General features: G+C 37.5%; 1 protein-coding gene across 1 annotated transcript in view; it reads left to right on the top strand.

The window, feature by feature from the left end:
- The window catches only part of SHISA9 (shisa family member 9), a 184,576-nt gene extending 172,833 nt beyond the window's left edge, over positions 1–11,743 (top strand). Inside the window, exon 4 of the mRNA XM_034065634.1 lies at positions 11,373–11,743. Within this exon, the coding sequence (XP_033921525.1) occupies positions 11,373–11,743 (371 nt within the window). The remainder of the gene's footprint in view (positions 1–11,372) is intronic.
- Positions 11,744–13,597: the final 1,854 nt, after the last annotated feature.

The following is a 13,597-nucleotide window of genomic DNA, read 5'->3' as shown; positions in this document are numbered from 1 at the left end:
ATGATTTTAAAAATCCTTATTATAATGAATCAAAATGAAACAAAAAATAATTTTCTCCCTTATATAACACACAACAGGCAGATCTACAACAGCAGCAGTGTGAGTCCAGCTGACTGCTAGAGAATGCTGCTCCTTTAACGGCTTTGTACTGTCTTTTGACTGACATTTTTCTTTGAAGACTGCAGTCTTCAGGGGTCACAAGTGTCAGTAACCAGCTTTATTTCAATTTACCGAGATCATTGATGGCCACAGGAAGGAAACTAGTAAATCTAAATAAAGCACAGGTTATTCAAACCTATTTCTATGAAATATTAATGAATTATGCCTGAGAATTTTTTTACACATTAAGTGATGTGAAGACTTGAGTGAAACTTTACTGTTAGGCAATGCCGCTAAATGAAAGGGAACCGATGAAAAACAAAGTGCAGCTCATGCAAAGACAAAGTTTAATAAGATTAAACATTTTCACTTGCAAACATTTTTAAACACCCTTTTCCTTCGGACCAGGAGAAAAGCCAAGAAGGACTCATGAGCAAGCCCCACTTGTCAGTGTTTTATTTTGCACTATAAACTTACCTATCTACATATAAACTTACCTCTCATTCTGCAATGCACTTTTTTTTTATCATTACTTAAGAGTAGAGGTTAATCATAACCATATGTAAAGAATTGTGAAAACTTGCAGTTACATAGCACCAGAGTGGGATCCTAGCTAAAGTCAAGATTTAATCTGAAGCATGACTTTTACATTACCAACTGTGGAGCCCACAGGTGGCTCTGAACATGATCCACTCATGCTTTCCTCCTGGACTATTAGCTGAGCAGGGCATTTATGGCAATATTTTGCAAGAAGTTTCATACACTTGCTCAATGTGTGATACCCTGCAAGTGGTTCTTAGTGGTGCCAAATGAATGCTCTAAACTCAGCACATGGAAGTGAAGTTCTAAATGATTTCAAAGTTTCAACTTTGAATGAATTCTGGGGAAAAAGTCTTGGAGAGAATTTTCTTTAATTAAATTAAAAGTTTCTCTAACTAAAGGCTTTCATTGACAACTTGTATTTATTGAGTAGTCTTTCAGGCTGACAATACTCAAACATAAATCAGCTTACAATTACTGAGCCAAGAGTTTCAGTTTTTAAAACTCCAAAGGCAAAAATGAAAAGTAGCTTTTTAAGGAAGAGCTTTGATTTAAATTTTCCTAAGAACTGACCAAAAAATAATGGAATGAAACCAGACAGCATAATTCTGAAATCCCACTACATACAAAGCTTAATTAAGAATAAATTTAGGAGTCTGGAGTTTGGGAAGCATACTCAGTGAGAAACAGACTTTAATTCCTATACTCCTACTTTATTTCCCATAGTACTACTGATTCACAGTGGGCTTATTTTTGTATGCAAGTATTATCTCTCCAAGTAGATCAGAATCTGCCTTGATGCAGACTACATAGCTTTAAACTATTTCATCAAGTCAGTTGCATTTACAACGTTTGTGACATGAACATTAAGGTTCAGTAATTTAAAGCAGTTACAAGGATTACTTTGTTGCAAGGCAAGTTTACTTAAGAAGTAATACAGATTTTTGGTTCTAACCAAATTAAAAACCTCAGAAGCTTCCATATTCTTCAGTTTTGTACCGGGATATGTCACCAGCAGTAGTGTGATGTTCTTTAGAATCACCCATGAATATCAATGAAGACTAGTAAGACAACTGATAGGAATTAATCCCTTATTAACAATACAGTATAAAAAGCAGCAGCTACCTGCTTGCTATTTTGGTTCTGCAAAGGATGTTTTAAAGACAGTAAATGTGTTTAAGAGAGAAATTACACAGATAAAAGCCACAAAGATCATTGCTTTACACCTACACATGCATACTATAATAACAAAGGGCATGAGGCATGGAGGAAGGGCAGTAACATGATTTGTAATGCCCACAGCTAATTTTCCCTAAAGTCTTAAAGTTTTTCCCCTTTGAAAATGCAAAAAAAAAAAAGAAAAACTGGGGAGTAGGGAGGGAGAATTTGATACCTAGCAGTTATGATACTACAGTGTCAAAAAAAAACACCACAAAGAAAATACCAGTCTGTCCCATCCTAGCGGTAATACCAGGTACAACAGGTAATTTTTATAGTGGGAAAGTTTGCAAAGCTTTCTGGTCTATGGAAGGTGCTCCTGAGAAAAGTTCACCTTCCCTTGCAAGCAACCTGCCCTGGGAAGGAGGAAGACGTGCAGCTCCACAGGGTTGGTTCTCACTTCCCAGGTTAGGTTTAGGGTTGCTGTGCTTGGGGAGAAGGGTAAAGGTAGGAGCTGAGCACAGCTGAAGTCTGTGTGTGCAGCATTAAATATTCATTGAAGTCAGCTTCATTACTGATTCTTGTTGACTGTCTGCCAGTCACAAAAGCTTCAGTTTTATGTGAAGGCTACTCAGAGGGTCCTGTTGAGAACAGGCATTGGTTGTGCTTGGCCTTTGGGTTTGCCCAATCTGTAAGAAAATCTTATGAAACTGATTCTATTCTGACAATGCAAGTTAGGCAATTGCCAGCGAACACTATATCTTTTCAGTCTGAGACATATCTCAGGCTTGGAAAATTCTGACAATTAGGCAGAAGACTTTAATAATAGAAACCTCACATAGTCTAAGAGGAGACAAGAAGGGAAGGGAAGGAAAGGAGAAGAAAAAAACAACTGAATGTGTCCAAGTACAGCTATGGAATTAATTCCTTAATAACTCTCTCTTAAAAAGGATTCCTTCTGGCAAAAAGAATAGAAAAAGATAACCTTCTAATAGAAAAACACTCATGCCACAGCCAATTTTTAAAAAAACTCAACTTCAATATGGAACAATTGCTAAAAATTCGTTAAAATTATAGCAGTAAAAAAACAGATCAAATAAAACCAGGTCCTACAAAAATAGTTATTACATCACTGAAGCTTTTTTCATTTAGCCAACACAATTTGAAAAGCCTTTAGGCCTCATTCTGTATTCGGAAGTAATAGTGCAAATCTGGTATGATGCCAGTTGAGAGACAGAAAAATGCAAGTTTATTTCAGCACTAAACCCACATCTAAATTATGTATTGAACTCACTTTTCTGTGTTCTCACACAGCTTTCTACATCACAACTAGGAGCATTTGTAGCTGATTCAAACACATGTTTAAGAATTATAACCAGCAGTACCCTAAGAGAAACAAAAACATTTAAGAAGAAGTATAAAAAAAATGAAAATCAACACACAGAATGTCAACAGCAATGTGTGAAAAAAATTAAATTAAGTTCATGCTAAGAACAGTTATTACACATAAATGTGGGCAGGAATATAACAACTTTTTCAGTCTCCATTTTGACACCTTCAGGAAAAACAAACATGCATTTTCAGATGCTTTAAACAAGCTGAAGGTCCTTACCACCCAAAAAGGTTGCAAACAATTTCTTAGTATTGTTGAGGTATGAAAGCATTGCTGCAAACTTTTCACACAATCTGATTTGTCTTCTTGAGAAGCATTAAAAACCATCAGTGAGAAAGCAAGCAAGCTCACTGAAGGAAGAAGCAGAAGAAGCCTTTTAAGTAAATCTCCTAAGTGCAACCTCTTTGGCTTCGGACAGTATTTTTAGAAAGCAAGCCAAACCCTCATTTTCTATAATCAGTTTATGCTGCAGACATGCTTTATTCAGAAATTAAGCATGACAGCATGACTCCTTAGACAGTTTCTATTTCAAAAGGCAAGTTTTCTTACCATATATAAGGTTTCCAGTAAAACTCAAACTGATAAATATGCCTAAATGAGATAAAACTGAATAAATATTTCACAGTAGAACTTTTTGTATTTATTTGCCATTGTAGATGCCATGGAAGGACATGAGCTTATGAGGCCTTTAGGAAGAATATAATGAAAAAACAGATTTACAGTTATTTACAGGACAGCCACTGGGTGCATTTGCAAAGTCAGAGATTTGAATGCATAATTCTCTTACACTTCTTTTACAATTTTATCCATTGGTTCATGAATAGAACTGGCAATCTTATTTCCTTCTCAAACTTATCATTCATTGCACAATACTGAACCAGCTGCTTAACATTTTGATGCTTGAATTTAAAATGTTCAATCACGTGAGGATATAGCAAAGTAGCGCAATCTTTGTCTGTCTGCATGCAACAGATTTCAGGTCTCCTGAAAACATTTACAACTTGAATGTTAATTTAACATGATGTAGCTACCATTTGTTTCCAGACTGACAGAACCTATTGATTCCAGCAAAACTCTGAGGTTTGGAAAAGCTCTGCTTTAATTTCACTGCTTAGATACAAGTACTCTGCATGTCATTGGTCTCTACACTAGGTACAATGTGTGTGTGTCTAGAGTATTTTGACGAAAACCAAATCACCATACCAATGCAGCACTTTGTAAAATTGAATCATAAATACTGCAATTTAATACTATGTAAATCAAGACAGTCAAGCATACAGAAGCAAACAGGAAAAGCTGATTTTCATGTCCAAGGAGAAGCCTGTCTAAGCTTACATAGTAAATAAATGTTTTTAAAAAGAAAAAGAAAACCCAGACTTTGCAGTGCTGTGTTTGTTCGGCATGCTGTCAGAAGAGGGCGTTTCTGCTCACAGGACATGTGGCTGCTCCTGTGTTCCAGGTAACTATAACCCTGGACATCAGATACCACACATGATGTCTGATGCCTGAAGAGTTAGGCAAATTCTGTCTCAGTGCTCCCAGACAAGCAGCAGTCTTTACTGCCTGTAGTGGATAAAGAGAACACTGCTGAAACTGAAGGCTCTACTTACCAAGTCTAATTACATTCCCATTCTAAACCATTTCTAATGCATTTCAAAACCCAAAAATATTCTGGCCTCTTCAGCCTTTCAGAAACTGTCAAGAGAGTAATCAATAGAAAAGAAGAAATGTTTGGGCCTACATATTTATGTTTCATCATGTCTGATACGAAAGTAGAATTTTATTTCACTGGGAAAACAAATTCAGTGTTGTTTCTGGAGGTGGACAAGCTCCTTCCAAATAACATCTGCAGAAGAAAAGGTTGATATGGTGTGCCTTTTCATGCCTGGTCTCTCTCCAGATCACTATAAGAAATGGTTAAATGTATAAAGTGATAGAGGTGGCCAGGAGAGGGATAACAGTCATAAAAAGTAGGTTCCACCAGAGTTATGAAAATAATTTATGCATAGTTCTATAAATTATGTATTTTTCTTCTATCAGTATAGGGAATAAAAATAATGAGAAAGAATTCACAGAAATAAGATGGCATCTTCCTTTTTTAGAATATCTTAAATAAAGACAAACTGGTATAAGAATTTTTCAAGGAAGAAAGGCAACTATTTAGGTCCATGTTAGTTTTTTCCCCTTCACCCAAGAAAAAAAATTGTGCTAGTTTAGAAATTATATTTCTTTGATTTTCAGATGAATTCCTGCAAAAACTCTCACACAGAGTTGACTTACATCTCAGAAGCCTTTGAACATACTGTCTTAGATGCCAGCTTAGAAAAGCAAATTAATAAGCAATCACACATTCCGATGGGATCAACACCACCACTACCAAAGGCAGCAACCTAGTATCTCCCTGGGCAAAGTTCTCATTGTGTCTTTGAGCCAAGATTCATTAGCTTTTTGTCTTCCCTGGAGTTTTCACTTTCATTATTTGGAGAGAGAAGTGCAGGGCTCCCATAGCTTCAGGGAACTACACTCATGTCTCAGCAAAGTCATGGCTGTTGAAGCAAAGTCTTGTTATGAAGTGTTAAATATTACATAGGGATAGCTTTACTGTTACACAGAACACACCTACAGATAGGGAGTTAGTGTATTTAGCTGTTACTTGGTGTGTCACTGTAGTAATTTCATTGCTGTCCTGTCCCCCAGTACTTTCTGTTGGTTTGCTTTCTGCATCTCTAGCCCTAAATTTGAAACAGTCTCTCTGTGGCTAGAATAAAGCTCAATACTTCACAAGGAAGTTCTTAAAATATGTTCAGATAATGAACAATCCTGTGAAATGTCTACTGGGGTATAGGATTCCCTCTGTATTTTTGCACCTTCTGACTGTGACTGAAAGCTCTCACTGAAGCTTTTATTTTCTTTTTAATTCCTTTCTTTTTCTTTTTTTTAATGTCTTCAGAGCTTTTCTAAGGGCTCAGTCCTTTGTGGATTCTCCTCTCTCACTTCAAAAGTTCTTCAACTCCTGGGTGCCTCTTTTCACAAAAGCTGTAGAACATATTTTCTTTCAGGGTTCTATACATTTCCCATAGCTATAAGTAGTGCAAGAATTCGGTCATTTTATGGACCTACAAAGATAAGAGGATTAGCAATGAAGAAGAGAGTAAAAAACTACTGCTTCAGATGTACCTAAGGCCTCCTTAGTTAGCTGTACTTTCTACACAGAAATGCTTATAACTGCAGCATTTTACAAGAAAAAAAAGAAAGCAGTACACAGTGCTGAAGCACGTTCACATGACTTTTTGCCTGAAGTGGTTACACAGCCACTTGGAAGACTACTTAACTCAAGGACCAGAACAATATTACACAGCTTGAGGGCCAACTCAGCACAGGTAACATATACTCAAGTGCTGACCCTATTATAGCCACAAAGATTTTTGCCACTGATTTTCAAGAAAAAATATTGCCATCCATGGTACTTACTCTAGAAGAGACTCATTGGTTTACAATCTTTTGTTCTATACTTGTGGATTAGGAAAAAATACGTGAAAATTCAAAGTTAGGTAATGGACAGTCCTCAATCAGCGCAAGAGCAAGGCTTGTCTCTGTTAGTGACAGATGTAGCCAGAATGGTGAAACTTCAACCAAAATGTACTATCAAAAGCCGATTCCTTTCTGGCTACCTCATCTAAATGAGCCTAAAGTCACTGCAGTTTTTCTATGAATTCCAATGTCCTTTCTATTCCAAGCAGCTTGGTAGCTATCTCCTTTCAAATTCAAAATTCAAGGAATAATGCATGAGTCCAAACCTGGATATTTGACAATGATACTGGCCAAGTCAAGATCAAAATAAAACTCCTTTAAGGCACAGGTGGGTTCAGGTAAGAGTGAGGAGTGGAGTCATACCACCTTTTAGATAAACTCATGGTTATACATGAGCTCCAACTGTGTGGGATTTCAAATCTATATTCCCTACCGAGAAAGGTTCACCCCAGCTTCTGGGGGATAGTCCCCACCCTGATGAACTTGTGCTTCAGAATGAAGAAAATTCAATATTTATTCATCTAGAAAGACAAAGGAAGAGAAAGCATCTCTTTAGCTTACTAGTTAAGGTGCTCAGCTGGGAGGGAGATGTCCTTCCTTTGATCCTTATACTGTTTCTCTATTTTTTCAGTTACTCTTTTCATGCTCAGCAGGAAGAAAAGCCCAAATTTTCCCCCTCCCAGGCACAGGATTTAGGTTGGAAAAATTTCATATTTTAACATTTTTTCCAGCTGAACAGCTACAACAGTAACTAAATTTGTGGGTGCATTACCTTAAAGGAGTAAAAACCTTACAAAAATATTGAAACTGAGAACATTTTTATAATTAGCTGCCAAGACTGGAGGGAGGGAATATAAAGAAGAACACTCAGAATTAAAGCCCTTCTTTTCCTATTGTTCATTTGGCAATTTTGCAATTCTAATTCTTTACTCCCTTTGCAAACATGACAGTGATATCTTTAAATCCTATTTTACTGATTTATATACAGAAGCCAATGCAAAAAGCACTTTTATAGCACCTTTCATCTGAAAAGTCAGTATACTCTACAAATAGCAATTAAACTTCCTAACACTTAACTACCTCCTCCAATGTGTTAACAGCTCATTTTACAGCTGGTGAATCCAAAGCAAAGGGAAGTTGAGTCATGTACCCAAGGTCACATAAGAAATCCATCCTGTAACTTCAAACTGTCTCTTCACATGTTTGAAGTCCACAAACTATTTATAGGGGCTGGTTAAGAAGAAAAATAAACTTTCTGAGATTCATAGTTGATTTCTAAAGTAGCTGGCGTGAGGACACCATAAACATCCTTTTCTTGATAAAATATCTGTTACAAAATCATGCTCAGTCTTAGTCTACTGAATCTTTTCTGCTTTGAAAATCAGAAGAAAAGTCCCTGTTTCTGCATGAAACTATCATCAGGTTACTCACACTGGGGCATAGCACACTGGTATGAGAAAACCTATAATTTACTCAGTACATTTCAAGACTTGCCAAAAGCCCTTTTGAAAAACTGAACAATTTGGGTTTATCAACACATTTCTGCTATGTACTTCCCCCACCCAATTGTGGTTCATGTGCCTGTGTGTAAGCCTGAGCATGTCTGCTGAAAGGAAACTGTGTTTTTAAGAGGTTAAAACATTAGAGAAGGAGGCTGGCTTTCTGTGGTAGCATGATTCTCTCAGACATACATAAGAAATTCTTAGGCAAAGCCCTACAAACCATAAAGCCCAGTTTCCAAACAGTTGAAAAGTTCCAAGAAAGGGACTATAGGCTAACCTAGTTTAAGTAACTTTAATAAAACCATATTTACAGAATTAATAATTTAACTTTTTGTATGGTCATAGAATCATAGAACAGTTTGGGTTGGAAGGAACCTTAAAGAGCATCCTGCCACAGGCAGCAGGGATACTTTCCACTACAGCAGGTTGCTCAAAGCCTATCCAGCCTGACCTTGAACGTGATCTTCTATAAGAAACAAATACAGTTGAGAATTTTACGTGTAACATTGCATAACCAAGAGCAAAATCACAGATGTGCCATAGGTACAGCCACTGTCAGTCTCATTTCTTCCTTGCTTAGTGTTTACAGTGAGGGTGCTGTTTATGTGGAACAATACTACTACATACTCTCTGTGAGGACCTCAATCTTGATGTGTTTGGAGATCTGAATAACATTTCTGATGTATGACAAGATTCAAAGCCCTGGGACCACTGCTGGCAGGAGGAAAGGTGTAAGTGAGGAAAAAAAAAAAGAAACTAAGGAAGTAGCTCCAGTTTCTTGTGGCCTTTTCACTTGGCCATACAAAAGAGAAAAATGGCACAAAAAATCAGGCAATACAAATATCTCCAAGGTTTGGTCGTCATTTACATAACTGCATCATCACAGAAGTCATTATTTGCCTTCTACTTGATCATCAAAGATCTTGTGTATGTAAGACAAATTGTTGCAGCTTGTCTAAGATGAAGTTTAAACTACAAACTTAGAATTTTATTCTATCATTACATGAGATTAACTTAGTTTTAAATTTTTCTATGCAAATTAAACCAATTTAAATGTGAACTAGCCAGATAAATGTATCTATATTAGGAGCTGGACATAATTAACTACGCTGAATTTAAATGACGTAAGTTAGCGTGACTTCTCCTAGATAGACAAGGTCTAAGCCATGATGTAGAAGATCACTCTCCCAACCAGCTGACTTGCAACGCCTTTGATGTAAAAACTTATACAAATAAATACTTGTGTGGATATCCACAATGCCTTTTCTGAAACTGTTTCTCTCAACTATCAAGAAATTAAATGAGAAATTACAAATACAGACTGCATTTCTCCCCTGTTTTTACTCAACTTGCATAATACTGCTTTGTGGCACTCAGTGAATACTAACAAACTAAATGGACAAGCCACATTTAGAACTCGAAAATGCTCTTCCAATGAGAAATAGGTACAACTTCTTGAGTATTCAAATTACAGATCTCTAAATTAAACAACTCACCCCAAAAACAAAGCAGAACTTGGCAGGTTTTCTTTTTAACACATTGCAGGTCTAGCAGCAACTGGAAATGCTCATCCTGTACTGAAACAAGAATAAGCTATTGTCTTCATTCTGGGATCTGCTTAAAACAGAAGACATCTGTATGCTGTAGGAAAGCAAGAACTCATAGCTTAAAGAAAACCAACAGATGGAGATGAGTAAAACATACAAAGCCTAATTTTATAGCGCAAATGAGCAATTTCAGCTCATCAAAGAGGAAGCACCTCTTTAATAACAAAATTAAGGATATAAGTGTGAAATCCAGTTGTACAGTCATTATAAAAAAAAAAATGCCATGAGATGATAAACAGCAACTGCTTTTAGTAATATTCCTCCCTGCTGAGGGGCCAGGACAAAGGGGATGCAGACCCAAAGCCTGAGCTTGAAGATTAATGTGGTGCTCATGGGAATTTCACTGCTCTGCATAAAGACCCAGTTCAGAAGAACTAGAGAGGGGAAAGTGCAGAGTGCAACAAAAGCCTCCTAGAAATACTGGAGAGAGAGAAAAAGAGGGAAAATAGCAAAAACAGTCCAGGGAATAAAAAACCTACTCATCATGATAAGAGGAGCTGAGCTGTACAGACAGCTAGATGTAGGAGACTTCTGCAGAGAAGCCTTACATGGCATAGCTCCTAGGAAAATGGATGGATCTACCCAGGATACAGCAAAAGTCAAATGAAGACTGACACAATCATGTATTCAAATCACACCACTGCTGTTTAACACACCACACTGTTAGTTGATCTACATATCTGGCAGCATCTTAAATAAAAATCTAGAGTTTTGAAGGGGATAAATAAACCTTCTTTACATAAAAGACAAAATCTTCAAAAAATGAAACTCAGTTAAGCTTGCTTTAACCCCTGATATTTAGTCTCAAAACTGACATGAGTTGCTGGAGTGCTGTAGAATGCCTTTAGCGTCCTGAGCATGGCTTTTTAAGCAAGGCTAGCAATACAACAAACATGCAAAAACATGCACTGAAAGGCACTTGTCTAGGAAATCACAGAGGGCAAACTTGTAATTTGAGAACTGCAATGTAGTATTTGTTGGCAGGGCTATTGCTGTATTTCTTAGTGACATTGGCCTCAGAAAATTATGTCAGAATCTGGAATTCAGAATTTTCATTGACTGGAAAATTACGGGGTCAATACATCACCTTCAGCAACCCAAAGAATTTTCAGCCCCATAAGGCATTAGTGAACCTCTAACCACTTAGAAGAACAGATTCCATCCTTCACACACCACTGGACCTTACAACTAGCTTGGTTAAATACCCATATGCCATTTTGCATTTAAAGGGATGTGCTCTCATACACACCTGTCCCCGTAATGTAAATATCAGCACAACTTGAATGATACAGGGCAGACACAGACTTTTGTTAAAGGGCACCAGGTTTTAGTCTGAATACATGAAAAGCCTAGCATAACGGCATCCAAAAATATGCTACAGAGAGAAAATAAGGAGTGGGAGGTGGCATGAACTGCTCCTGCTGGTGGACCTGTGAGTGTATCTAGTCCACAGATGTAACTGCATGACATACTGGGAACTGTAACATTTTTCTTGTGTCCAACTGATTTTTTTTGTCCTCTACCTTTTTTACATCCTAATAGCTGACAAAGTCAACGATGACTTCTACACCAAACGTCGGCATCTTGCGGAACTGGCTGCCAAGGGGAGCCTGCCACTCCATCCAGTACGCCTAGATGAAAACAGAGCTTACACGATCGACAGTGGCCTAACCAAACAGAATGGGCAGAAATCCAGAATGGCAAAGATACACACACACCCACTAGGTTACAATGCCCACTACAAGACCTGGGATCCCAATGACCAGTCTCTCAGACGGCAAGCATACACAAACAAGGGGAAGCATGGTATGGGAGACCCAACACTAAGCGACCCACTGACAACCCGAAGCCAGCATTATTTGGGCCCACAGCCATACTTCATAACTAACAGCAAGACAGAAGTAACTGTTTGAGTTTGGTTTCCTTTTCCTTTATTTTTTTAATGAAATCCTTTAAAAAATACACACAAATACACACACAACACAAACACTCAACTGAAAGGCAAAAAATAAATTTAAAAATATAAAATAATAATACAAGAAAAAAAAAAGGAAGAGAGAAGGAAGGAAATTCCACCAGGACACTCTTGGTATCCAACCAACTGTAGGCCGAAGAGTGGGTTAATGCCATTCAGCAATACACACTGAAGGTTGAATTATAAACTCCATTTATATTTCACAATGGAACACAAACCCTTGTGACTAAATTTTTTTACTTGAAACTAAAATCCATGATGAGAAGTAGCACAATCTATAGAAACTTTATGTCTGCTTAAATATTTACACTATGTTCCTGCCTTGAGACAGAGGAAGAAAGAGAGAACAATATACTATATTGTTTCAGAGAGGAATTTTGTATAAAACCTATTAATAATCACTAGACCTGTGAAAAGCCGAGAGTAAACATCTTGGTACAGCCCCTAACATCTACTATTGTAACATCTACTTTCATACCAATCTATAGAAAGTGCAAAAAATACAAATACAATAAAGGACAAAGACTCCTTCACAAGGAATTAATGAAGACTGTTACGATTCAAAGCATATGGAACCTTTCTGGCTGGCAAAGAATTTTGCAGGATGATAACAAACAGCAGAAGATTTTGAGTTTACTTCATTTGATTTGAAATTTTCGGGAACCTCCAAAATAAGAAGAGACATATCATATGACACAGAAAGCTGCTGGGGGAATAAGGGCATCAGAAAATTCCCTCACAGTCCTCCTGGTTTCGGGCAGATGGTAACAATTCTCACTTTGCAGACTGTCAGGACTTTTTCTTCACCTATATGTTTTGCCTATCTTCAACTGCTTCAGACTGAAATTAAGCGTGGGTGGTGCCTTTACTGTATTACTATTGTTCAATGACAGTCTTGTTTCTCAAAGTGACCCCCCTGTTCCTTTAAGCTATTTCCTCATGTTTTGCTAAGAATGGCAAGGGTTCTACCCTGCTCAGCCTGCTCTGTTTGTCCTGAAGGGAAACTGGACTATATCTCCATGCAGTGGTTGCAGAGCAAGACCATTTAGTTAGCCCCTCAATTTTCCCAATTTAAACATTTTCCCCCTGGTCTCTCATTTTGTATTTGCTTTAGCCATGGTAGCTCTCTGTAGTTCAACTAAATGTTATATGGTATAATGTCTCTATTGTTTGGCTTTCTATAGTGGCGTTCCCTCTTGGTGGACTATTTGGTGGAAGAGGCTAACAGACTAGTCTCAAATGTTAGAGATCTGGGTTTAAACTAAACAAACAATTGGACTCGTGGTCTTGTTTGTGGTTCTGATGAGCAGAATGCCTTGTTTATGTGAGTAAAGCTACTCTTGAATTGGGCACTGGTAGCAAACTCAGAATCCTGGGCCTATAAAGGATTTGGCACATCCACAAAGAGATAAACAGAGTTGGGATGGGATGACGGTGCTGCAACAGCCTGATGACAGGCAACAAACTCAGTGTTTCACTTAAATTTCTGCCCTTCCACCAGAAAAAAAAGTCATTTGGCTAAATTCTAACTAACTATCTTACTACAGTTGCATTCTCACTAGCTGTCAATTCTTCTGGAGATTAGTTTTGGAAGAGTACATAGGGAGGAGTGAGAGCTGTTCTGTTGTAAGAAGAATTGGAAGTGGCATTTTTTACTGTATTCAACTGACTGGCAGTGCTTCTTAGTCAAGGATGCAAGGGCTAAATCTGAAATGTGGTTAAATGGAGAGACCATTGGTTTTTAGCTTTACTGAGATTGATTTGCATCCCAAGAGCACCGGCATCTCTCCAT

The sequence above is a fragment of the Melopsittacus undulatus genome, chromosome 8 (genome assembly GCF_012275295.1).
Source record: "Melopsittacus undulatus isolate bMelUnd1 chromosome 8, bMelUnd1.mat.Z, whole genome shotgun sequence".
Taxonomy (NCBI): Eukaryota; Metazoa; Chordata; class Aves; order Psittaciformes; family Psittaculidae; genus Melopsittacus; species Melopsittacus undulatus.
This window is presented reverse-complemented; position numbering and strand designations above follow the sequence as displayed.